Genomic DNA, 26,475 nt, shown 5'->3' with positions numbered 1-26,475 from the left:
GTGCCTTTCTCCACACATGGCCCATTATGACACCACTTAAGGTAACTATTGAGGTCTGCTTTTCCTCCTACAACGTCTGTGTTTCTTGAAACTAAAACACATGTACTTTTTTTTTTTTTGGTTTTTCGAGACAGGGTTTCTCTGTGTAGCTTTGCACCTTTCCTGGAACTCGCTTTGGAGACCAGGCTGGCCTCGAACTCACAGAGATCCGCCTGCCTCTGCCTCCCGAGTGCTGGGATTAAAGGTGTGCGCCACCACCGCCCGGCACACATGTACTTTTTATAAGCAAACATGCCCCCATATTCTTCTGACACTTTAAAAACCTTACGAAGCCTTTGTGGAGGTCTCTGTGGTATGTGCGTACATGCCTCATCTTGTGAAGACCTTATTTCATATAACCAGGGCCCCCCCCCCCCCCCCCCCCCCCCCCCGATCTCCAGGCTGTTTTCAGATTCATGCTGCTACAGCTGTGTGGTAAATACCTCGAAGATAAATTTTGGTAGAACTGCCACACTGCCCTCTAATTGGTTGCATTCACTCACATTTGTACCAAAAGCAGAGCAGCACAGTGGTCACACACCATCTCTTCATGTGGAGCAGTGAACTTGGTCATTGTGGAGCACGGACATTTCTCTCAGGCTAGAGGCCAACAAGATGCATGGCTGCTTACCTGCCACAGCATGGGCACTCTGACTTTCAGGAAAGAGTCGTATGTCTCTTCCAGGTCTTGAGTGAGGATGCTCTCTCCCTTTATAGCAAGTTGAAGGTCCTTTAACGATTTATGTATGACAGATAATAACTTATTGAACCGTTCTATTTCTTGGCTCAGAAAGATTATCAAGACAGAGTGGATAAGGGGATCATGGCCTGAATTAAAAAAAAAAAAAAAAAGATGGGGGAATGTGATGTTAATAGGGGAAGAAGGGATGCAAGCTTCCAAGTTGGAGAAAGTCCATGTGTTTTGACCATGGTTGGTAGACATTTTCTAAGGAAGTGTAGATAGCAAATGTTTTATTATTTTTATTACTATTTTTACTGAGAGTGTCACCACACCTAGTACGCAAATCAGTCAGCACAAGTTGTGTCTTAAGAAAGCCTTAGCCAGTCATGGTGGCGCACGCCTTTAGTCCTAGTTTTTTGGAGGCACAGGAGGCAGATCTCCGTGAGTTCAAGGCCAGGCTGGTCTACAGAATGAGTTCCAGGGCAGCCAGAGCAACATTGTGAGACCCTGCCTCAAATAAACCCAAAGAAAGCTTGAGTTTGAAATTCATACAGTATTTATGTGTCAGAAAGTAGATGTTCTGCCGTTGACATAGTAAACCACTGGAATCCTATAAAAACAGCCAGATGTGGTGGCGCACGCCTTTCATTCCAGCTCTAATGAAGCAGAGCCAGCCAGGGCTCCTTAGTGAGACCCTCTTTTTAATATCTACGTCTTAACTTGCAGGCAGAACTGAAGACTAGATTTAGCATTGAGAGATTCATTCTCCTCGTACGCAAACCGAGACCATTACAGTCACTAAGTGACATCTCCTCATGAGACCACTGTGGGCACGTGCTGTCACCGCCTGCACAGTCCCCGTGCTTTTTGGTAAACTGTTGCTCAACATTTGGCTCCAACATGACTTTTGGAAAGAGTTAGACTGTGGGGCTGGAGAGATGGCTCAGTGGGTAAGAGCATGTACTGCTCTTCGCTCTTGCAGAGGACCTGAACCTGATTTCCAGCACCCACGCCATGGCTAACAACTGCCCTCTCCCATCCCGGGAGGCACCCGACCTTTCCAAGCTGTGGTTCCTCTACCTTCCTCCCGGGTCAGAATCTTTCCTGATGAGGCTGCAGCCTGGGGAGAGGCTCAGGGCTGCTACTCACCTTCAATATTTTTCTGAAGCCTCTCCCACATTGAACTTGATAAAATGAATTTGAATGTGCATTGGCTTTCAGGCCCGGAAACTTCCTCTTTCTCCACTGTCAGGGGCAGCTGAACCATTATGTCAGATAGGATCTCCATCACCAGGTCGTCATTGCTCTGCTCAGGACTGCAAAGGAGTCAGGTGAAGAGTGAGGCACAGACCCACACTCTGGGAGGACCCTCTGCTTTGGCCCCACAGAACATGAGCAGCTCCATGGAGCCCACAGCTGTGATACAGAAGACCTCGGAGACACTGGAGTTCACTTTACAGAAGAGAAAACTTGTCTGGTCACTTATATGTTTATAAGGAAATGTCTTTTAAAAAGCCTCCTTAGGGCTTGTTTCAAAAACACTTTTTTTTTTTTTTTTAAACCAGACTCCATCTGCAGACAGGCATATGCCTAGACTGGATGATGATGATGAGGAGGAGGCAGGCCTAGTAGCTCATGGGTTCTCAGTGGGTCAGTTTGTCACATTCCTCTGTGCTTACCCAAGGGCTTCTTGACCATGAACTCTGGGGTGACAGGGGCAATGCATGTACATGGCTGGAGGAGACTGGTGGCACGTGGCTGGAGGGATACTTTGAAGTCCTTCCAAAGATGAGAAGCCAGGGTCAGAAATGAACGAAGAGGACAGGGCACACAGGACAGAAAGCGGGTGAGCAGGGGACCGCTACACTCCTTTGGGCTCCCTTTCCTTGCCAGTATGGGCCAGTTTTTCACCTAACACCAAAGTTTCATTTTAGCCAAATGAATGCTGTCTTTCAAAGCAGCTGATAACTGATACCACCAGTCTGGCCTTTTAGCTCAATAGCACTGCTCTGGGCACCTTACAAGTCACCAAGGACATGCATTTTCTATGCTGTGCTTTTGACTTTTGCTTTGGTTTCTTAGTAGCCATCCAAAGCAGCTTCAAGTAATTTCAGAAGTCAAAAGGTTTGAATATGACAGGTCGCCCAATGGCATCCCATAGACAAATGAGTTTCCGTGTTTGAGCAACATGACTGGAGGAATTATGGCCTCTCCGTCTAAGTGAAGGGACACTGTGAAACATGTTTAAGATTCTTGTTAAATCTACTCCTGTTGTATAGTTATTTCTTTCAAATTGAATGTTCTTTTCTAGAGAAAGATTCCTTCATACTGAGGGAATAAACTAAACTTAGAAGACACAGGGAGTAAAGTAAGTCACAAGTCTCAGCAAGGCTCCCTGCAAAGTTATATCAGAATGAGCAGTTGCTGAGTGGGAGATACTGATGAGGCAAGCTGCCTGTAAACTTCCAGGAGCTGCCACTTACACTAGGGTGGACTTTGTGGTGACATAGATGTCTTAGACTCATCTGTGTTCCTGTAAGTAGCCTGTAACCCATACTCCTGAAAATAATTTCAGTGAACCCACTGGGTCTCTAAGCTAGATTTGGGAGGAATTGTTTCTGTGGTGTGCTGTCAGTGCCCTATCTGAGATGAATAGACATTTGTTTACACCTCCCCAGGAAAAGCCACACAATTCCATTATAATCATGCCATCTTTTACTGGTGTGTTGGGGAAAGATAATAGTATGAAGGGTATAATCAGAAGTATGGAGTCTACAGGACATTCCACCTGCTGTTCTGGGAACATCTGGATGTTTTCTCTTGGGCATATGCCTTTCTCCATATGCAATTCCCCCCTATGAAGCAGATGGTATATACTCAGGTCTAGTGAAGTGGCACTTGGAACTATGTCTATTTATTGTTTGTAAACAATACAGGATGATGGATCAAATAGTAAAACCCATGTGCCAAAGCCAGAGAGCATGCTAATGCCATCTGAATGAGTCATGATCCAAAGAGATAAGACTATAATAGAATGTAGAAATTCCAGTTAGTTTGGAGGTACATGGGAAAAATACATGTATTTTAACAGCCAAAGGAATATAAACTCTGTCTAGCGGTATTAGAGAATATGTAGTTGGCATCTAGGGATGTGGGTAATGTGGCCACCTCTCATAGAATTGTGGAGTAATTATCCTGATAGTTACAGAGTTCTGAGTATCCTACTCATGCTCCCAACAAGAAGTAATCCCAACAAGGGAAAAATTATAGAAAAGATATTTTTGTACCAAGGAATGCTATTATCTAGAATATTACGTGTGCGTGCGTGCATGCGTGCATGCGTGTGTGTGTGTGTGTGTGTGTGTGTGTGTGTGTGTGTGTGTGTGTGTGTGTGTATGTTTATGGAATAATCTTTTTGTACACTGTGAAGATGTGTCATTCTGATTGGTTTAACAAAAAGCTGAATGGCCAATAGCTAGGCAGGATGTTCAGGCACACAGGATGCTGGGAAGAAGAAGCAGAGAGTCACCAGCCAGAGGGAGAGGAAGCAGCATGAGCAGTACAGAGTAAATGTAATAAAGCCATGAGACAAAAAGTAGATTGACAAAAAGGGGTTAATTTAAGTTGTAAGAACTAGTTAGTAACAAGCCTAAGCTATCGGCCTAGCTTTTATAATCAATAATAAGTCTCCGTGTCATTATTGGGAAGCCAGTGGTCCCGATGAAAAGGTCCAACTGTGTGTGTGTGTGTGTGTGTGTGTGTGCAGGTGAACTTGCCTGTGTAGGCCTATGTGGAGGTGAAAGGTTGATGTTGGGATGGCTTTTGTCTCAGTTGTCTCTCAGCCATATTTGTTTACTTATCTATTGAAACAAGGTCTCTCACTGAACTTGGATCTCACCATCTTGGCAAGCTAGCTAGCCAGCACGCTCCAGGATCCACCTGTCTCTACCTTCTAGCACTTGGTGACACATGTGTGCCTGGCTTTTCTGTGGGTTCTGGGAATCTGAACACAGGCCCTCATGCTTGCACAGCAAACTTTGGTAAACTGAGCCAACTTTCCAGCTCATGAACACTGTGATAGTCCTGAGAACTGGGCCTCTTAAACTTGAGAGGTGAAGCCTATGCCTCCATTTAAAAAAAAGAGAGAACTGAGAAAACACTTTAAACTGAAATCCTGCTAAATTTATATAAATAAGAGAACAAATGATTTAAGATTCACTATATATATCTGGTTATTAGATTTATGAAAATGATTGACAGACTTGAGAAAGCCTGGCAGACAGACAACAGAAGGATGCAAACTGTAACAAATTTTAATCTACTTGCAAATGTTTGATCAAGGCCCCAAACGGGACAACATTACTGAGAGGCTTTGACATGGTGGTTGTTAAGATAAAACTGAAAACGAGGAAGGAAATCCCCGGACTCTCAGGGAGTCCCTGTGACGTAGCCAGGATCACTGTCTTGACTCAAATGAGGGGCCTTGGCAGAGCATGGCTTCCCCATGTTCACGAAGTAACACAGTAGAGCTAGGATTTGAACACAGGTCTGGCGGGGAGGTTGGAGGAGAAAGTGAGCACACCATGATCTAGTTCCTAAGCTCCCTGGGAGACAGCACTGGGGGATGTCTAAAAAGGGAGAGTGGAGTTATCCTTAGCCAGTGAAAACATTGAGGGATCCAGACATGTAGCTCTGGCATAGACATACTTGATTTCATTTTACAGTCTCGGGGGAGGAGGCTTGAATTTGGTGTACATGTATTACACCATTTAGACCTTACAGCATCCTCGAAGGGCATGCAGGTCTTTCTACCCCCTTACAGGTAAGGAAACTGAAGCAGCGTGTAGAGCTGGGATTCACACGGCCTCCGAGTACAGGCCAATTTCTCTTGAGCTCACAACCCTTCCCATCACTGCCATAGCTGTCTGTCCCTCCTGAGAAGCAAATGTGCATGTTCCACATTTAAACAAATTCATTTAAACCTAGGCATTATGGACTACACCTTTAATCCCAGCACTCGGGAGGCAGAGGCAGGCAGATCTCTGTGAGTTCGAGGACTCTACAAAGTGAATTCCAAGACAGCCAGGCTGTTACACAGAGAAACCATGTCTTGAAAAACCAAAACCAAACCAAAACATAAAAACCAAATTCACTTAGAAGACAACTCACTAGGTACAATTCAGTCACTCATCCAACAAATTTTTATTAACTACTACATGCTTGGCAAGTTGTGTGTGTGTGTGTACATGCACACATATGAGCATAGGTGTGTGGGTGTGCATGCGTATCATGTACTTGCCTCTGTGACATGGAGAATTTAGTTTATCATGCAAGCTATACTTTTCTATCAAAATTATATCTGGTAATTCCCAACTAATGATCGTTCCCAGTGTCCTCTTACTTGATCATGAGGTTGACCGGAGCAGCTTTCGGTTGCAGGCTGATGAGATTTTCAATGAGCTTCTGAGTCTTGGTCTCGTTGCAGGTTTGTGTGGCCTCGGGGTGTATCCCTAAGATTTCGGGATAGTCATCATCTGGTAAGGACTGGATAATGTGTATGCAGTCCTTTAAGCTTGCCGAGCTGGGCACTACCTGGTACATCTGAAAGTTGAATGGCTTTGTTAATTTTGCATGAGTAAGACATCTACTCCAGGTAGTATCTCCCATGACCTTTTATGCAAAAGACTCTTATTTCTATAATACATACATTCTATTAAAAGCAACACCTGGGACCTCACCATTGCAAACTGTATGACACTCACATGTAACGTTCTTGTTGGGAAGGCGGGGGTGTTTAAAGGCTAGGGGAAATATTCCCAATGGAAGCATGGGCCTCTAGTACAACCTGTCGAAGCGATGTGAGGGAATCCAAGGCCTTGTGTGTTAGAAGTGTGGTGAGCAGCCTGGTACTACTGGGAGAGGGTAAGACTATTGAGAAGTGGGAGAGTCGAGCACTGTGCTGTGTCACTGAAGGAGATGTTGGGATGCCACCCTGCCCATCTTTGTTTCCTGGCTGCCATCAGTGAGGAGCCTCCCCTGCCACAGGCTCCCATTGTGAAGTCCTGTGTCTAAACAGGCCCACAGCAGCACCATCAACTATGGACTGAAATCTCTGGAAACACCGCCAACAATAAACATTTCCTCCTAAAAATTGTTTGTCTTAAGCATTTGTCAAATTATAGACGTCTGTCTAATACAGATATTAAGAATGGATGACCAGTGAACAGGAAGAGAAATGCATTGTTTATATGTCAGGAGGCCGGTGGTAGTGGCTCTCATTGAAGACTTGGTGAGGGCCACAGGACACATTGCAGAACAAGGTGAAGACATTATCAGTGAAGGAAACTAAGATTATTTCAGTGCATAGGATGGACTGGCAAGACGGAATGGTCATGAAAGTTTCAGGGTTTTAAAACAATTGAAATGTAAGATTTCAGAACATACATGTTTGTTAATGTGGTGTGTTGCAATGAAAAACAAGCAATATGTATATAACTATATTATTTTATCTCCTGTTCACTTACACACATTCATTGTGACAGTTTGCATTCAGAAGCCACACAATATACTTATTGAGCAATTTTAAAGGGTTTTCAAGGGTAATTTTTATCTTAAGGACTGACTTGAGAATTGTCTTTGTGAGGGTTTCTATTGCTGAGAAGAGACACCATGACCATAACAACTCTTACAAAGGACAACATTCAATTAGGGTGGCTTGCTTACAGTTCAGGAGTTCAGTCCATTATCATCATGGTGGGGAGCAGGGTAGTGTGCAGGCAGACATGGAGCTGGTTACATCTTGATCAGAAGGCAACAGGAAGTGGACTGTGACACTGAGCAAAGCTTAAGCAAGAGAGACCTCAAAGCCCGCCCTCACAGTGACACACTTCCTTCAACAAGGCCACACCTCCCAATAGTGCCACTCCCTATGAGCTTATGGGGGCCAGTTACGTTCAAACTACCACAAGAATCTAAACTTAATTTAAATGTTCCTTTAAATAGTTAAAAGCAAACAGAGGCTTTGCGACCCAATAAGAAACAATTGCATGTTGGCTGGCATGCACCAGGTGGTCCATGAATGCTGCTGGCTTTTGTTGCTCGGCGTCATCAACAGGCTGTTAATATATGTTTTTTTTTTTGGTGCCTTACAAATGAGTTTCTCTCAGATATCCCTTTGTTCATCTCTCTGTATTCTTAAGACTTAGGGCAGATGACCTGGGTCTGACCTCTACCCCTCTTGATGACACCAAGCCCGCATCTGGCCCAGAGCCTCATCCTCCCTGTCTCCTGTTGTCCACTTACCTCTCCACACACCCCCTCCATACGGGTCAGAGGTCCCCTAGCAAACACTGGACAAAGCATGACTGCTGGTGTCTAGCCTGGAGCTCTGCCTGCAAGGTGGAGGCCTACGTGGAGGACAGAAGCTAAGGGGCTGCGGAAAGGGAACAGTTTTCTACCTTGGTGCTTGTGGTAGAGACAGAGTTCCCACATGCCAGCTCTGCCACAGGTTGGTGCTGTGTGCTTTCCACCCTGGCACCAGCAGCTCCCCTGCCTGCAAGCTGGGCAAATAGAAGCTCTGGCAACATGGGAAACACATGCGCATTGGCTGGACTCTGGTCTGTACGTGCGGCTTGCTTCTGCTTCCTTGTGCTTTGTCTATAATACTCAGCGTCTCAGAGGGCACACACCATTTCTTTACCATTCTTTTTATTGATTGCCTGATATATTCTGGCATTTAATAGAACAACGGGAAGTTGGGTGGTGGTGACACACACCTTAAATTTCAGTACTCCGAGGCAGAGGCAGGCAGGACTCTGAGTTCCAGGCCAACCTGGTCTACAGAGTGAGTTCCCAGACAAGCAGGGCCACACAGAGAAACCCTGTCTCAAAAAACAAACACACAAAATCCCCCAAACCAAAAGCAAACAAACAAAATAGAACAATGGGAAGTTAGTTTGGTTCTGAAAGGTAATGAAAGCCACTCAGGTAATCATTACAATTTGGTTAAAGACATAAAGGGTGCAACAAAACCCAGTTTTTAAAAATAATTAAGAAGATATACTCATTTCTTACCTCATCACTAGAGAAACTGAAGTTAGTCTTCAGAATGTCAGGACTGCAGAATTTGTTGAAAAGAAACTTCAGGCATCGTTTGTCCCATTCATCAGTCACTCGGCCACCATAGGTCACTTCCGAAACATAATAGTTCAGCTCTTTCCATGGAATTTCTGACCGGCCAGAGAGGATATTTCCCAGCATCTTTATGGAAACCTGTGAAAAGCCCACTGTACCTTGTTATTTCGGCATGCGTTTTTAGTTTAACTGACATTTTACACAACACCAACAACTCTCAAGTGGCCAGTTTCTCTCTGAAACACAGAAGCAGGCCAGGAAGTACAGTCCTCTAGTTTCAATTACTTAGGAGGCTGAGGCAGGAGGATTATAATTCAAGTCCAACTCGGGTAACTTAGTAAGACCCTGACTCAGTAGAAGAGGACTGGGGGAGCTGAAGAGGTGACTCAGTGATGAAGAGCACGGGCTTCCCTTTTAAGAGGACCTGGGTTCCATTCCCGGCATCTCATGGTGGTTCACAACTATCTGTAACTCCAGTTCTAGGCGATCTGATCCACAGACATACACACAGGCAACACATCCCTATGCATAAAATGATGACAATAAAAAAGGTTCTGGGGATGTAGCTCAGCGGTAGAGCACTTGCCTCGTATGTGTAAGGCCCTAGGGTTTGGTCCCCAGTACTGGAAAACCAGCCAACCAACCAGGAACAGAGAGAGGTAAAGTCAAGTGAGTCCACCGCAGTTGAGCTATAGCCTTGGTAATTATGGTTGCTGCTTTCACAGACCTGTGCAGGGCACCGGATGTCAGGGCACAGAAGGATGCGGAAGGGAAGTGCCTTCTCTTCATCTTCCTTCCCCCTCCTCCAAGGCCCAAAACAGCAGGTTCTTAGTGTCCTAAAAATGAGCGTGGTGTGACCTTGCATATACAATGGATCCCCACCTCTTCCCTTTCCCTCTGGCTCCTCCTTCCTGCCCTCCACTGTCCTCAGCTCCCCTGGCCACTCCCTCTGTCTCTCTCGGGGGTCTTGACTTTCTTGCTCCCACAAGTACACGCTGACTGGCCCTTGGCTGTCTCTGGTGGCTACGGCCACTCATTTCATGCTCCCACTGTGTGAGCCCTGGCGCTCTCACCCCTGAATCCAATAGAGATGGGACTCCACTGTGGGCTCTCTGTTTCTGTGGGGTCCACATCTGCACATTCAACCAAGCACCCTATCACAATTATTTTAAAACAAAAGCCTGTGTACTGAGTGCACGTAGACATTTTCCTTATCATAAACAAAATAGTGTGGTGGTTCACACAGCGCCTGCATTGTATTAGGATGTACATGATTTAAAGTTCAGAGGATGCTGCTTGTAGTCATATGCAAATGCTACACCATTTTATAGTCTAAGAGACCTGAGCATCATCAGACTTTGCCACCTAAAGGGACCCTGCGACCAAACCTCTGTGGATAGCAAGGGATAGCTGTGACTTGCAGTTTTCCAGTGTGAGAGGCTGAGCCCGACTTGAGTTTGTACTCCATCTGGCACTGTTCATTCTCAGCCTCTTCTTTACCCGACAGCCATTTAGGCTGGAGTTTCTACAGTGCTGTTAGGTTATCTTCCTTTTAAGTAATTCTATATATCATGGATATTAATTTTATTGTCAGTCATTTGCATCACACATTTTAAAGATTTATTTTTAATTAGGACTATCTGTGTGGGTATGTGAATATAAATATGTAGCATCCCCTAGAGCTCGAGTTACATGGGCTTGTGAGCTGTCCAGTGGGGGTGCTTGAGAATTGGGGTCCTCAAGAACAGCTGTACATGCTCTTAAGCACTCTTAATAGCCGAGCCATCTCTCCAGTCCCTCACTACAAATAATATCTGAGGTCTGTTACTTCTATACTAGCTGCTTTATTACAATTTTCCACAGGAGATTTTTTACAACCAAATATGCCTATCTTTTACAATTCTGGGTTTCTAGCTCTTCAGCACAACACTCTCCCAGCTGAGCTGTTTTGACACTTCCAATTCTGGGGTTCAAATTTGGATTAAGTTGTGCCCAAATTCAAGACTGTCCATAGAATCTCCCAGATTCATTTTTAGAGATTTTTTTTAAAAAGATTTATTTATTTATTATGTATACAGCATATATGACTGCAGACCAGAAGAGGGCACCAGATCTCATTACAGGTGGTTATGAGCCATCATGTGGTTGCTGGGAATTGAACTCAGGACCTCAGGAAGAGCAGTCAGAGCTCTTAACCTCTGAGCCATCTCTCCAGCCCTCATTTTTAGAGATTTTTATGACTGTAAAATAAATTTAGCCTTTCTTCTAGTGTACAAACGAATAGAGTGCAAAAGATAAAGGACCTAGTCATTTTCTTTCAGTAGGATGCTGAGTTGTACTAGTATTATTTACAAAAAACATCTTTTTACTGTGTTGAAATACCACTGTGTCAGATGTTAACAAGCTGACCTCATAGATGGTTCCTGGAGGCTGAAAGGGTATTGAAAGATACAAGGAGTATAGTTGCATTGGAGGGAACTTGGGTTGGCAGTGATTTGGTGGGGGCGGGGGGAGGGTTTAGAGAGATGCTCAGGGGTTAAGAGCACTGGCTGCTCTTCCAGAGGACCCAGGTTTGATTCCCAGCACCTACATGGCAGCTCACAAACATCTATAACTTCAGTTCTAGAGCCGGTGCCGCCTTCTAGCCTCCCTGGGCACCAGGCCCACACATGGTGCATATACATACATGCAAATACATACATGCAGGCAAAATATCCATATACAGTATATCCCATAACTATGTATAATTATGGCAACTTTAGAAATTCATAGAGAATTGGATCTACTTCTGCATTCTTTGCCAAGTCACACTGACTTAACTTTTCTGCTAAACTATTTACTTCAGGATAGTGGATTTTTAGTCTATTTTGACGTCTGGTGAAGGAAAATTCCTCCACTGATTTTTATTTTTGTGTGCATTTATAGCTTATTCAACATTTCTGCTTTTTGTGAACTTTTTTCAATTTTAAATCTTCTAAGTTCTAATCATAACTCAGCATTATATTTGGCAATTAACGTTGGAAGAATGGACAGTTTATGGTATCTGGAGTTTTCCTTGGAGAACTGGTGTGTGCTAAGTTAGAGAAAGCAGGATAAAAAAAGGTAATGGTGCTCATTGCCACTTACTGGGTAACTGGGACAAATTTCCCCAGTGCTCATGGCTCTGTTCCCATCTGGAAACCGGGGACAGTTAATGTGCTGACTGTACAAAGCTGTCGTAAGACTTTCAACATTTCAAATGATAAAGAATGCTGTTCCTTTTCTCCCTAACTTACAGTGATCTTTTTGAAGGGCCTGTACATTTCTTATTAATTTTGTTCAGATTTTTTTATCACTACTGTTCTGGATGTTTATTGCTAGAGAAAACTGTATGTTTCCATTTTTACCTAGCCATTTTACCAGCTCTCTATTTCTGTATTCCCTTTTAACTGCTTTTCAGTAGTGTATGAGGTGTTCAAGACACACCAGTATTCTTCCTGTAAGTGGCCTGAGGTGACCTGTGAGGACCAGAAAACCCTACAAAATCATGCAAATCAAGGGGTTCAAATCTTCGAGTCCACATGAAGGACACCTATGAAACTGCCCAGGCCATCAAGGGTATGCGTATCCGGAAAGCCACCTAATATCTGAATGATGCCACTTTAAAGAAGCCACGTGTGCCGTTCAGAGGGTACAATGGTGGAGTCGGTAGGTATACCCAGGCCAAACAGTGGAGATGGACAGAGGGTTGGTGGCCAAAAAGGAGTGCTGAGTTTTCGCTGCACAGACTTAAAAATCGCAGAGAGTAATGCTGAACTGGAGGGTTCAGATGTAGGTTCTCTAGTCACTGAACACATCCAGGTGAACACAGCAGCCAAGATGTGCTGATGAACTTCCAGAGCTCATGGCCGCATTAACCCGAACGTGAGCTCCCCCTGCCACACTTAGATGATCCTCACTGAGAAGGAACAAGTTGTTCCGAAGCCAGAAAAGGAGGTTGCACAGAGGAAAAAGATATCCCAGAAAAATCTGAAGAAAAAAAAAACTTATGGCAAGGAATAAATCCGACATAAAATAAATGCAGGTAAAAGAAAAAAAAAAGACACAAGTATATTATCCATTGATACGCTAGGGACTGAACCCAGGACCTGGTGCAGACTACATTTAACATAGTAAGTGATAATAGTCTTTTCATTTTGCTTCATGTTATTCTTTATTTTACTTTATCTTTCTCTTATTTTTGATAGTTTACTCAAGTTGTTATTTCCTTTCAGTTTTCTTCTTTGTTAAATTTAAGACACATTGGCCTGAGCATAGCTCTGTACTTTAGCAAGGTACTTATCATGTATGAGATCTTAGGCTTGGTCACTAGCACCGAGAGGAAAAAGGCATACTGTTTCCATTTCTCCTTACATTCATTTCTCTCTTCAAATGAATAGAAGATAATGATCATTTCCCCACTCAACTCTCTAATACACAGTGCAAGAACTTCCCATAGTGTATTGTTTGCACTTTGACGGGCTTTGAAGAGGCTTGGACAGGAGCACCCTGTGCTTATCGCCTTTGGAAGATCTCTAATGTGCAGCTATTTTTCTTTATATTCTTGGCTAATCCCAGAAATCGTGAGCTTTCCTATGTGAACGTGGCTTCTTGTGAAGGTAGAAATGCCTGATGGACACACAGAGAGGACTTAAGAGAACTGAAGACCTCCTGCCCAGGGTGGACTACTGCCATAGGCAGAATCAAGACTTACCTAGAAAACAAACAAACAAACAAACAAACAAACAAACAAACAAACAACAAACCCAGGAACGGTGCAGCATTCTACATCAGAAGCATAGTTGCAAAAAAATTCACTTGGGAATTTTTTTTTTTTTTTTTTTTTTTTTTTTTTTTTTTTTTTGGTTTTTCGAGACAGGGTTTCTCTGTGTAGCTTTGCGCCTTTCCTGGAACTCGCTTTGGAGACCAGGCTGGCCTCGAACTCACAGAGATCCGCCTGGCTCTGCCTCCCGAGTGCTGGGATTAAAGGCGTGCGCCACCACTGCCCGGCATCACTTGGGAATTTTTTGTTGCTGATTTGTTTTGTTTTGCCCAGCGAGTTCCTGGTCAGCCAAGGCTACACAGAGAAACCCTGTCTTGAAAAAAACAACAACCCAAACAAGAAAAGAAAACGTCCTGCCAAGAAGCACAATAGAAAGTACTGTAAGAAGAATAATCACTTACAGAAGAGTCTTAAGGGGCCCAGCCCCAGGGACTCGGGGTAATCCTTCTTGCTTTGAATGAATATTGAGAGATGTTTTAATAGTGATTTACATGTCAGCAATTGATCAAAATGTTTCACTTATATTCACTGAGTTGTACTTTTTTTTTTTTTAAAGATTTCTTTATTTTTATTTTATGTGTATGGGTGTTTTGCCCATATATGAGTACCACATGTGCGCCCGATGTCCACAGAGGCCAGAAGAGGGCACCAGATACCCTAGAACTCTAGTTACATGTGGTTTTGAACTAGCATGTAGGTGCTGGGAATTGAACCTGGGTCCTCTGGAAGAGCAGCCAGGGCTCTTAACCACTGAGCCATCTCTCCAGGCCACTGAGTTGCATCTTGTAATGACTCTGTGGGTAGGTATTGAGGTTTGCTCCCCTCCCACGCTGCTTATTTCCCTGAAGAAATTAGGCTCCTGGGGTTACCTGACTTGTCTAGAAGAGGAAATTCTGTATAGCCCAAGTGGTGGGCTTCTACTGCATTCTAGAAAGCTGACTTACAGTCCTCATTTCCTAGTTACACATTGCCTTTTCTTCCTACCAGGCTAACACCTAGCACTGTGGAGACACACACTAGCTCAGCTCAGCTTGTATCTGTTACGAGCTCCTGCCTGCCCTCCAGAGCCCACACTCACCTCCAAGTCTGAAGAACTGAATTTGTAAGGGACGTTCCAGCCTAGTGTCCCATACAGGTTCCTTTCGTTGATCACGGCATTGAAGAAACAGAGGCTGAACAGAATTTTTTTCCAGCATGGTCCACAATCAGGCTTCTCAAATATATCTTCTGTTACCTCTCCACTCCCGCCATATCCAAACATTTGGAGTAAATTGCTTTTCAGTCCCTGGGGAGGTTCCACGGCAATCTTTAAAAGAGAAGGGAGTGAACAGACCAAGTGACTGTACATGGGAACAAGCCCTGGAGGGCCACTTCTCACAGGACTAGCGACACACATGGCTAAGAGCTATTTCCAAAAACCACTGTCATGTCCGAATCTAGGCCTCTTGAACACCTCTGCAAAAGGATCATTTCAGATGTTGTATCGCGTTCTAATTCATATTTTGTTTTTGAGACATGGTCTCACTCTGCAGCCATGGTTAGCATGGGTCTTACTGTGTAGATGAGACTGGCCTTGAGCTTACAGAGGTCTGTCTAATTCACATTTTAAAGACAAACCACAGCACTGGGATGATAGCTGTTACTGTGACCACAAGCCTAATGTCTGGGAAAAACAGAACTTCAGAGTTTGTCTGTGGGCTACATCAGTGGTAGCTAAGCTGTGGCCAGGCGAAGGAACTGCCAGACCCCAGCCAGGGAGCCAAACCATAGGAAATGACACTGATTAAGCCTCCAGACACAGCCAGTCACATTCAAAGAGAGAGTGGTGATTTTTGTGCTACTGAATTCTGATTGCCTTGAGAATCCAAGCTGTGGCCTGCTTCACTGGAGTAGCTCATGTGACTAACTGTGAGGGTTTTATTATGTGTGTGTGGATGCTAGTCTGAGATAACCAGGGTCTTAATGGGTACCTGCTTACAGAGTTTATATATGTATAAACCTAAGCTAAGAGTGCGATTGATTTGAACATTGGCAAATAAAGTATCTTGTGTAATTCTTAAGATATACAGTGCATAAATACTGTGTGACTATGCAGATACATTATATGGGTGAGTGTATGTGTGTGCATGAATATGAGATTTCTAGATTCAAGATCAGACTTATTACTTAAGTATGACTCTGTCAATTCCTTGTGTGTTTGTGTGTTCACATGTTTCTCAGGGGGGATGTAGTGGGAGTCATATGCAGCTGTACATGATGGGAATCTAAGATGTTACTAGAGCATATACAGATGGCTGGCATGGTAGCCCCTCTTCCCTTCTTGAATTACAGAAACAGAGACACTTTTCCTTAGGGATATAAGCACATAATTTTGGGAAGGAGGAAGGTCTCTAGCCATTGTTTGGTTTTGAAACAGGGCCTGCAACCCCCTATGTAGATGCAGATCAGACTGGCCTAGAATTTATAGCAATCCACCTCCTGCCTTGTCTCCCTGGTGCTAGGATTAAAGACATGCACCGCCATGCCCACGTTGATTAATAGACTCTTTTTTTTTTTTAATCCTGGCATGATTGGACATTGGACAGCTTGGGAATTGAACTCCGGTCCTCTGGAACATCAGTCAGTGCTCTTAACCTCTGAGCCATCTCTCTCTTTCTCTCTCTGATTGATAGTCTCTTTTTTTTTTTTTTGGTTTTTTCGAGACAGGGTTTCTCTGTGTAGCTTTGCGCCTTTCCTGGAACTCACTTGGTAGCCCAGGCTGGCCTCGAACTCACAGAGATCCGCCTGGCTCTGCCTCCCGAGTGCTGGGATTAAAGGCGTGCGCCACCACCGCCCGGCTGATTGATAGTCTCTTAAAGTGGACTTAGAGCAATGGACCTAATCAAAATAAATGTCCTTGAAACTCTGTCTCTCTTTATTACTACTGCCTCCCAACTTCTACTCCTGGCCAAAGGAAAAAGGCCACTTGAGGTCATAGTCAGCCTGGTCTTGGGAAGTAAACAGGGCATCTTAAGTCACAGGCTGAAAGTCTCAGATTTCTGTCTGGCAGGGCTGTTGGGAAGTGGCTCTGGGAGAAAGGAAACACAGGGAGCAGGGCTGCAGGGAGGTGTTTCTCATTTTAGGAATCAGCCTGGCTAAGTGTGGTCTGCGCCTAGTATTTTTCCGAGTCTTCGCTGGTTTCTCTGTCATTTGAAGTCTAACTTTAGGCCAACTGGGCCTTTAACGGGATTGAGCAAGTCTTCATAGTTGGATTTCAGAAGTCAGACATAACCTACAATTAAGGTTATTTTAGCAAATAGTTTGTTTGCCTTCTGCTAGAACTTTCCAGAGAGTTAACGGACCATAAACTGGTTAAGGGGAATAGAAATAAGAAAACACCACATAGTTGGGTGTAGTGGTACATACTCAAGAAGCTGAGGTGGCGGATCATTTGAGCTCAGGAGTTCAAGGCCAGCCTGGGCAACATGGCAAGACGGTGTCTTGAGGGGAAAAAAGAAGAAGGCAGAAGGGAAAAAGCATACAAACGTGTGCATCTTGGTTTACAACAACTGGAAGCATCCTCTTTGAGCAGCAAGTGTCAGAGCTAGGAGTTACCGAAAGCAGGTCTACGTACTAAGGTAGCATCCTCCCTGCTAACGTTTACACATTGCCTGGCCTGCCCCTGGGGGCTCTGGCAGGATGCACTTGCTAACCCAGGTAAATACAGTTTCTCTTTGTGGATGGTGGATGCATAGTCTATGCACAGGCGCAAAGTCCCCTTTAAGAGGAAGTCCCTCGCTCTTCTCTCTCCCTTCCTTTCTCCCCTCCTTCTATTTTCAACCCCACCTGTTTCCTCTTTCTCCCCCCCTTCATGAAACTTTCCCCGTGAGTGCCGCCTGCATGGTGCGAGTGACTTTCTGCCGTGCCCCTTCGCTCCACCCACCAAGGCTGCCACCGTGCCATTTTAAAAATACAACCCTCCCCACCTAGCAAAAGCTGACAATGAGCACACCAGGAGTGCTCTTCTTGATTTAGAATAAGGAGTGACGGTGCTCTACAGTCAAGCAGGGCTGCTGGCTAACACTGGCATCTTGCCAGCTTGTCCTTACCTTCACACCCTTCTGAAGAATAGGAATTGGGAACGAACTATATGATTTTGAGCTTAACCAAAGCCTAAAGTCAGGGTCTAGCATCATATCTGGACTACTAAATCTGCAAAATAAAAATGTAAATATTAAAAAATTTGTGCAATATCTTCTTAGAGTCAGAACATTTTAATGTTTCTGTGACCTTACAAGTCATTTTAATGCCAAAGATACCACTCACCACAAGGACTTTGATGGTACACAAAGTATATAAGGTTCACCAATTTCTATTTCCCTTAAGTTAAAAAAAAAGTCAGAAATACTCAGTACGGAAACTTGGGAAAACTTATAAAACATGTGAAAGCCAGGTGTGACAGTGCCTCTTTCCACGTGGGTCATGAGTTCAAGATCAGCCTTGTCTATAGAGCTATCTCAAAAAGCCAGGGTTGGGGTTGGGGAGTTCTGGGTCACACCTCGGACAACTGAACAGCAAAGTAAGTGACAGTGGGTCCTGGCTGAATCAAATGACTACGATGGATGATACCCACACGGACACAGATGTGTGAGTGGGTCAACGGACGGGAGAGGGGCGATACTTTTTATTCGGGTAGCCTGTCATCACAGGGTTCTCTTTCTGTGTGAGGTGTTGGGGATAGAAGCAGGTCAGCTGAGCAGTTAGAAAACTATTTGGCAAATTAGGGAGTAATAATTCAGTCACAAATTATCATGGGATGCTGAAACTATTGGGGACAGTTTAGTACATAAAAGAGGTCTGAAGGTTTCCATGAGTGGCAGATACTATAATCACAGGATCAAAGTTAGCATCACCAGGAATAATGCAGAAAGATCGAGCACATTCCCATCTTCATGCTTGTAGAGGGCCGTCAACCACATATGAGGAAATAGCGCGTAAGCTCAAGTTGAGAACTCTTTTGAGTACGTCCATCTTTTTTTTTTTTTTAAATAAAATTTTATGTGCATTGGTGTTTTGCTGTTGGTGTTGGGTCCCCTGGAACTGGGGTCACAGACAGCTGTGAGCCGCCATGTGGGAGCTGGGAGGGCTGGGAATTGAACCAGGGTCCTCTGGAATAGCAGCCATGCTCTTAACCACTGAGCCATCTCTCCAGCCCCCGAGTACGTCCGTCTTTTGACACTATAGTATGACATTGTTGTCAATGAGGCTCATGCTTGAGATTGAGTTACCAAAGGTATGGCCAGAACAACCAACCAACCAAACAAACAAAACCCTAAAACCCACTATAATATTTTAAGTAAGTTTGCTATTTTGTGACAGCATTCATCGCTATCCTGGGTGCACATAACCTGTAGACTGCAGGGTGGACACCGCTGAAGGACATTCACAACATATCTGGCTGTGTCTTCAAAGCCATCAGAGATGGAAAGATAAAGACAGACTGAGGAGTTGTGCCATTTTAAGGTAGACTAGAGAGACAGACAATGATGTGCAACAGAAGCCACTGTTTTGGGACCTAGACCAAGAGTTCTTACCACAGAAGATCCCTTGAGAAAGCAGACTCACCAGGACCGAGTTCTGCTGATTAGATGGCCGAGCACAGCGAGATACTGAGGTGTCAAGTGACACGTGTCTGCAGTTAACTTTCAGACACTCAGAGAAAAGATGTCTATGTGAATTAGGAACAGTGAGTGGTAGGTTAGTCATAAGAATGAGAACCAGAAAAGCAGGTGAAGAGGGGGTTGTATTGTCCATGTAATGCAGATCTAAAATTACTTCTAAAATGTTTAAATAATATGGGTAATAAAGTCTCTTGCCATCAAGGCTGACAGCTTGAGTTTGATCCCCAGGACACACATGCTCGAAGCAGAGAATTGACTTTAAAAGCTGTCTTCTGAGTGCCAATTGTATGCTGTGGGATGCATGTGCTCATGTACACAACACACACACACACATACACACACACACACACACACACACACACATGTGCAATAAAAATTTATAGAATAAGCCAAAAATAATGAAAAGCAAAACCACCATTAGATACAAAATAAAACAGAAAAATAAAAATAACCTAAATAACCTGTAATTTCACTAAATGCTTTCCTTTTCCTTTTTTGAGTCTCCTCTTATTTTTAAATAAAAATATCATACTGTACATATTATTTCTAGCTTGGTATTTTTCCTCCTTAGCAACATACTGAGAATGTTTTTATTTACTGCCTAAATTCAGGAATCTTTCAGTTTTTTATAGCCATTTAAAAATGTTATTTTCTTAGAATTTCTCACAATATATTTTGACTACATTCTTTCCTTTCTTCCAATTCCTCCCAGACCCTCCTCACCTTCCTATCCACCCAACTACATGTTCTCTCTGTCTCTGTCTCTCTCTCTCTCTCGAAAGAAAGAAAGAAAGAAAGAAAGAAAGAAAGAAAGAAAGAAAGAAAGAAAGAAAAAGACCAAACCAAACAAAGAGCAAAACACAACATGGTGTCCAATTTATGCTGGCCAGCTTTCTTGAGAATACTCTTCTCTGCTACTGGACCCCCGTCTGCAGCTTACGGCGCTCTGAACACCTACAGTGTTTATCTGGGTGTGCAGTGTCCCCAGTGCCTGCAATAGTAGTGACAAAGAGCAGATGCCCTGCAAGTGTTTTAAATGAGTAGTGCAAGATGTGGCACATAGTCTGCATCTGTTAAAGCCATATTACTAGTTAATCTTGGCCTTCTGATTCTGGGGTGATTCCATAAGTGTGATTTTTTTCCCCAATAGTTTTTAAACTGCTAAAAGACTAACAGTCTCAGAATAGCACAAACTGTATTAGGAGAGACTTCAGAAATCTAAGTTGAGCAGTTAGAATTTAACCGAAGTCTCCTTTCAGATGCTCAAAGCATAAGGATGACAACTTTGGATCCTCACACCCTTGCTCCGTGTTACCGGCTTACAGACTAGGAAGACAGTAAAGGACAATGGGAGGAAGACCTGTGCACGTAATTGGCCAGAACGTTTCTAGTCTTCCCTCATCGTTGCAGCAATCAAGTTTCAAAATGCAGCAAACAAGCAGGCTGAGTCTCTGGAACTCAAGCAAATCAGTGCTGTGGGGAGCACAGCCTCGGGGGGACTCCAGCTGGGGAGGCTGGAGCAGGGTGAAAACGGGCCTAAAGGAAAACACCGAGGAGGTTCCGAGCTTTGCTGTTTAGTCATGAGAGCTGTACCTGAGGTCCCGTGCCTTGCTGTTTGGAGTCATGTAAAATATTAAGAATCATGTCATAGATTATTCCTGAGCAAATGCTAAAAAAGATGGAAAATAATCATCTCAACAGTTGTTTAAAGGAAAAAAAGAAAAGCCAGTGCGCTCTCAGGACAGTGTTGAGGGCAGCGACGTGTTCTCCAGTGGCCCAATGCATTGCTTCAGGGTTGCCACTCACAGTATACATTTGTTATGGAATATTATCTTAAGATGTGGAACATTTGTTTATGCTATGGAACATTTGTTTAATGATGCAAAGATGTGTTGCATTCTTTTATGTTGCATTTGTTTAACTCCGTGAAGCTGTGTTGCTTTGCCTGTCTAAAACATCTCATGGTCTAAATAAAGAGCTGAACAGCCAATAGTGAGGCAGGAGAAAGGATGGGTGGGGCTGGCCAGCAGAGAGAGTAAATAGGAGGAGAACTCTGAGCAGAAAAGAAGAAAGAGCAAGAGAACAAGGACAGGAACAAGAAAAGAAGAGAGAGGACACCAGGGGCCAGCCACCCAGCCACACAGCCACACAGCCAGCCACGGAGTAAGAGTGAAAGTAAGATATGCAGAAGTAAGAAAAGGAAAAAAGAAAAAGCCCAGAGGCAAATGGTTAAGAAAAGCTAGCTAGAAATAAGCCAAGCTAAGGCCACACATTCATAAGAAAGAAAAAAATCTCCTGTGTGATTCATTTAGGAGCTGAGTGGCAGGCCCCCAAAGAGCAAAGAGCCAAATAGTTAAAAAAAAAAAACCACCACCACCATTTTGGCATTCCAACATGGGGCCACAGAAAGCTGAACAACAGGCATTGTCCTTTGCAGTGCGATTTCACAGTGCGGATAATTAATTCACTGGCAGACAGACGAGCGCGGAACTTACGACTCTATGATAGCGCAGAGTCTTGGCATGAAGGAGGCTGCGAGGTGGCAGTTCTGGAGGAAGACCCACTGATGCTTGCTGTTCAGGGCCTTAAAAATGAGCTCCTCCGCTTTGGCTGCCTGGCCTCGGCCCAGAGAAATCATGGTCACCTGCGGGGTCGTTCCTTTTAACTCTTGTGCAAATCTCAGGAGGATATTGTTGAGGTCAATCCCTGCGACAACATGGAGAGGAACCTAGAACTACAAGCTCACTTAGTTCCCTCAGCAGATGCAATCCTGCACTTACTGAGGGGGTGATGAGAGACGAAAGAGCCACAAGAGAATGACTTGGGTTTGGGAATTAAAGCCTTCAGTTCAAAGTTGGTCTTTGAAGTCTGCCACTTGCTGGCCTGTGATACAGTTTCCCCAAATCTGGGAATGGTAACTGCCCATGAGCTGAGGCAAGACTGACTGGCATGCCTGTATCTACTTGTCTCGTCATCCTCTGGTGATGGATGCAATAACTGCTCACGATAGTTTCTAACCTAGCTAACATGCTTTTTAAACAAGATGAAGATAGGTATGGGCATGGAGACTTGGTGCTCAGGTTTTGGCAGCAAAGGTGTGTTAAGAAAGTGTGTTGTCAAACCTTAGCTATCTCCTAAAGAGAGGTGTGTATCTCCTTCAGTCTGGACTGCCGTTGACGGGAGGGGGTGGCCAGCTGCCTGGTGCCACGCCGGGGGAAGGCAGCACCTTTGCAGGCATCAGGCACATAGCCTGGTGCACCACCGTCCGATGAGAAGACCTTCAGTACGAGGGGGTGCCCTGGACAAAGCCTCTGCCCGTGGAGTCCAAGTGGGGGCGCTATCCTTAGCACCCACGGAGCAGAGGTAAGTGACAGAGGTGGGAGCGTGGGGGTTAGAAGGACACAGCCTACTTCTGACAGTCACCTTGTGCTTCTTTAAAAATAGGAACCAGCCGGGCGGTGGTGGCACACGCCTTTAATCCCAGCACTCGGGAGGCAGAGCCAGGTGGATCTCTGTGAGTTCGAGGCCAGCCTGGGCTACCAAGTGAGTCCCAGGAAAGGCGCAAAACTACACAGAGAATTCCTGTCTCGAAAAAACCAAAAAAAAAAAAAAAAAAAAAAAAAAATAGGAACCAGAGAAACAGTTTACTCTGAGAAAACACGAATGACCACGGCTTGGGAACTGATCGATATGACCCTGATAAACATGCTCCACCACAGAATGGTATGTGACGTTTTAACGATCACTGTTAATGGAAACAGTAAATTTAAGGGGTGACCCCAATTCTTTTTTAATGTGTGTGAAGTATTTTCTACAAGATAATTAGCTCTAATACCTTTTTTTCATCTTGATTCTTTTATATTTTTAGAAAGATTCATCCTTCATGTAGTTTAAAGTTTAAATCCCTTTTCAAAGATGTTAGAAGGATGTGAAGCTTTTAAACAGGATAACTGGACACAGAATATTTCTCCACATCCTTTTTTTTGGGGTGGTAGTGGTGGTATTTTTCCAGATAGGGTCATGTAGCACAGGCTAGCCTAAAAAAATTCAAAGCTGAGGAGGACCTTGAATTTATGATCCTCTAGTCCCCACTGAATGAGAGCTGGGATTATAGGTGTGAGGCGCCACCCTCCGTTCACGTGGTGCTGGGAGTTGCCCTGCTGCTCTACCGTTCAGAAAGCTCACCGTAGGAGTGAATAAGGATCAGTGGTGTTTGAGCAGTAGACTCTTTATATGATTCTTTCAGATTAACTGTAGTCTCATGGATATATTCACTTCCCATTTTTTCAGTTATAAACTTTCTTATTGAATTCTCTAAACGTTCTGGCCGAAGAATTTTAATCTGAAAAATAAAACAGAAGACAAGGTAAATTTAAAATCCACTCAGGGGACTATTCCCGGTGGTAAAAATGAAATCAAAATAAGTGTCTGGCTGTAGCCAGAGTTTCCTGATGTGCTGTTGCGGAGGTTTCACAAGGGGGGGGTTTCCTCCTGACCACTGGTTGGTGTGGTGGTTTGAAAGAAAATGGCCCCCAAAGGGAGTGGCACTATTAGGAGGTATGGCCTTACTGGAGGAAGTATGTTACTGTGGGGGTGGGCTTTGAGGTCTCCTATGCTCAAGATACCACTCATGTCTCAGACGACTTCCTGTTGTCTGCCAACCAAAATGTAGAACTCTCAGCTCCTTCTCCAGCACCATGTCTGCCTGCATGCTGCCATGTCCCACCATGATAATGATGGATTAAACCTTTGAACTGTAAGCAAGCCCCAATTATAATGTTTTCCTTTATAAGAGTTGCCATAGTCATGGTGTCTCTTTACAGCAACAGAACCCTAAGACAGTTGGTTCCCCTCTGCCCAGCTACCTTGTATTCCTACAAAGCTCTTCTACACTCAGTGAGGGAGCTTGGTTTGGCTGCCCAGGTGTACACTGTGCTCTCTGGCCCTGCAAAAGGACACTTTTCCTGGGTTCTTCCTGCTGTGCTGTCCATGTCTAGAGCAAGAAGAACCCAGATAGTTTGGGGCTGGAAGATGCAAGATAACCCAACTGGAAGACGATTAATCCTACCATTCATAAGACAAAAAAAAAAAAAAAAAAAGGCACAGTCTAAGCTTAAGTGGGACAGAATACAGGTCTGGGGAGAGCTGTGGGCATGTGAACCATGTTGGGCACACATATAGTACATGTATAATGGGCACAGAACTTCCCAGTGAAGACTACCTTATACGAAAACCATTTACATGGTACATTTTTACATAATGATCATGAAATACGTTCTGAGAAAGTTCAGCATTCCTGCATGGAAGGCAGATCTGAAACTGTGTGAGAATGGGCAAGGCAGGTCTGTTACTCTAGAGAGCCCTGACTAATACACCTCTCTTTCTGTCTACTGACCATGGACAGAAAAACCTCTGAAACTGAGCACAGATGAGCCTTATAAGTTAATTATCTTAGGCATTTTGCTACCTTAACAAACTTGACTAATATACAGCTAATCCCACCCCGAATCTCCCCAACCCCAAGCCAGGTTCTAAAGCAGCTGAGAAATGGGAGCTGTGTAACATGCTGCCTCTGTAAGTGCCACTTTGGTGGATGTGATTTAGCTGGGAGTCTGCCATATGGCTTCTGGACATTGAACCAGGGATCAGACACATTACCTGTCATATCCTGATTGGGCCGCTGTTGCCTTCTCCCTAAAGGACTGGGTCTGTTCTTGTAATTTTAGCATGGAGGAGGAGGAGGGCAGAAAGTAACCTGTAGAAAGGGTAGATCTCAAAAGAACAGGGAGACAATTGTGGCATTGGGCAGCTCAGTTCATCCCTCAGGGTTTCGTCTTGTCTATGAAGGATGAATGGCGGTGGAACCACCACATGACAAAACGTTAGGGGGAATGCTGGTGCCTCCCTCTACACTAAGGTTCAGGAAATCATAGCTTGCAGAAGTCAGCATATTGTGCTTATAAAATTTAAATTGTGAGGGGTTCAAGCTACAATAAGCTTACTTGAAATATTAGAATTGTAATCTTTTGTCTTAACAAATCTTACCAAGATAAGTCTTTGAAATGGAGTGAGTTTTTCCCAAGGAAAATTAATAGGTGTCAACATTTCATCGTTTTCATTCAGAAGTTCAGCTAGATACCGTTAAGAGAAAGAGACTGGAATTAATAACCAGACAGCTGTGCCACTAAACTATGTTACTATACGAACTTAAGTTATAAAATTTTGAAAAGAAACAGGGTTGGCTAAATAAGTAAGCGCTCTTCCTAGGACTTGGGACATCACCATTCTTCATCATGAAGCAGACATAGGCCCAAATGATGTGGGTGGGTAGGGATGTGACAGGGTGGATGGGGCTAGGGATGGAGTGATGGCGCTCGCTACAAGGCGGAAGGAAAATGAGAAGCCAAGGACGCAGCCAGGCCCTCAGCGCCTGCTCTCTCAGGTGAGTTTCAGTGTATAAATGAGAGATTTCTATTTACAACAGCTAAAACAGATGGAGAGATGAGACCCCACAGGAGCTCAAAGAGGATTACCACAAACTTGGGAACTTCACAGTTATTTATTTTGTACTGACTCCTCTCTCCATGGTGATGGAGTCTTGCTGGTGAAGTGGGAAGCCCCCCAGGCCTTGTCTCCAGCCACACTTGTTGTTCCTAAGTACATTGCTTCCCTGGCATTTCCCCAAAGTCTAACTTTACATACAACTGGGATTATAAAAAAATGTTTTTTAAATGTGCTAATATTTTGATTTTTAAAAATCCCATGGTGTGTGTAAGTTCAAGCACAAGTGATAAATTTGGAGTTGTTTGCAAAATAAAAGGATCCTCACTTTACATGAAGGGTTAACTGAGTGTTCCTTTACACAAAAATTATTGACTTTTGTCTTATATTAAAATATCATAGGAATTACAGAGAGATTAGTGATAAATGCAAAAAAAAACCCAACAGTGATCCATGAACAAAACTGTGTGGGTGAGGGGGCTTCTTCATTAGAAGTGTCTGGAAAACAAGGAGGTGGACAAATAGATATAATTGACGCCATAAACAGACATCTTACTACCTGTATGGTACAGATTCTATCAACTAATAAATGAATGGATTTAGAAAAAAATATATAAAATATATTATCTACATTAATAGTATTCTTTTAAACAATCAAA

General features: G+C 43.9%; 1 protein-coding gene and 1 pseudogene across 1 annotated transcript in view; one reads left to right on the top strand and one right to left on the bottom strand.

The window, feature by feature from the left end:
* Dnah14 (dynein axonemal heavy chain 14) overlaps nucleotides 1-26,475 on the bottom strand; it is a 216,412-nt gene that overhangs the window by 9,973 nt on the left and 179,964 nt on the right. The window contains exons 72-80 of the mRNA XM_052736532.1: nucleotides 25,361-25,446; nucleotides 23,501-23,657; nucleotides 21,811-22,021; nucleotides 17,744-17,846; nucleotides 14,734-14,961; nucleotides 8,795-8,992; nucleotides 6,123-6,322; nucleotides 1,871-2,037; nucleotides 671-867 (exon numbers count right to left, since the gene is read on the bottom strand). Of these exons, the coding sequence (XP_052592492.1) occupies nucleotides 671-867; nucleotides 1,871-2,037; nucleotides 6,123-6,322; nucleotides 8,795-8,992; nucleotides 14,734-14,961; nucleotides 17,744-17,846; nucleotides 21,811-22,021; nucleotides 23,501-23,657; nucleotides 25,361-25,446 (1,547 nt within the window). The remainder of the gene's footprint in view (nucleotides 1-670; nucleotides 868-1,870; nucleotides 2,038-6,122; nucleotides 6,323-8,794; nucleotides 8,993-14,733; nucleotides 14,962-17,743; nucleotides 17,847-21,810; nucleotides 22,022-23,500; nucleotides 23,658-25,360; nucleotides 25,447-26,475) is intronic.
* On the top strand, nucleotides 12,367-12,895 carry LOC128110084 (60S ribosomal protein L17-like; annotated as a pseudogene).

Source organism: Peromyscus californicus, unplaced genomic scaffold (assembly GCF_007827085.1).
Source record: "Peromyscus californicus insignis strain IS unplaced genomic scaffold, ASM782708v3 Scaffold_14__1_contigs__length_90479793_seg_2, whole genome shotgun sequence".
NCBI classification, from domain to species: domain Eukaryota; kingdom Metazoa; phylum Chordata; class Mammalia; order Rodentia; family Cricetidae; genus Peromyscus; species Peromyscus californicus.
This window is presented reverse-complemented; position numbering and strand designations above follow the sequence as displayed.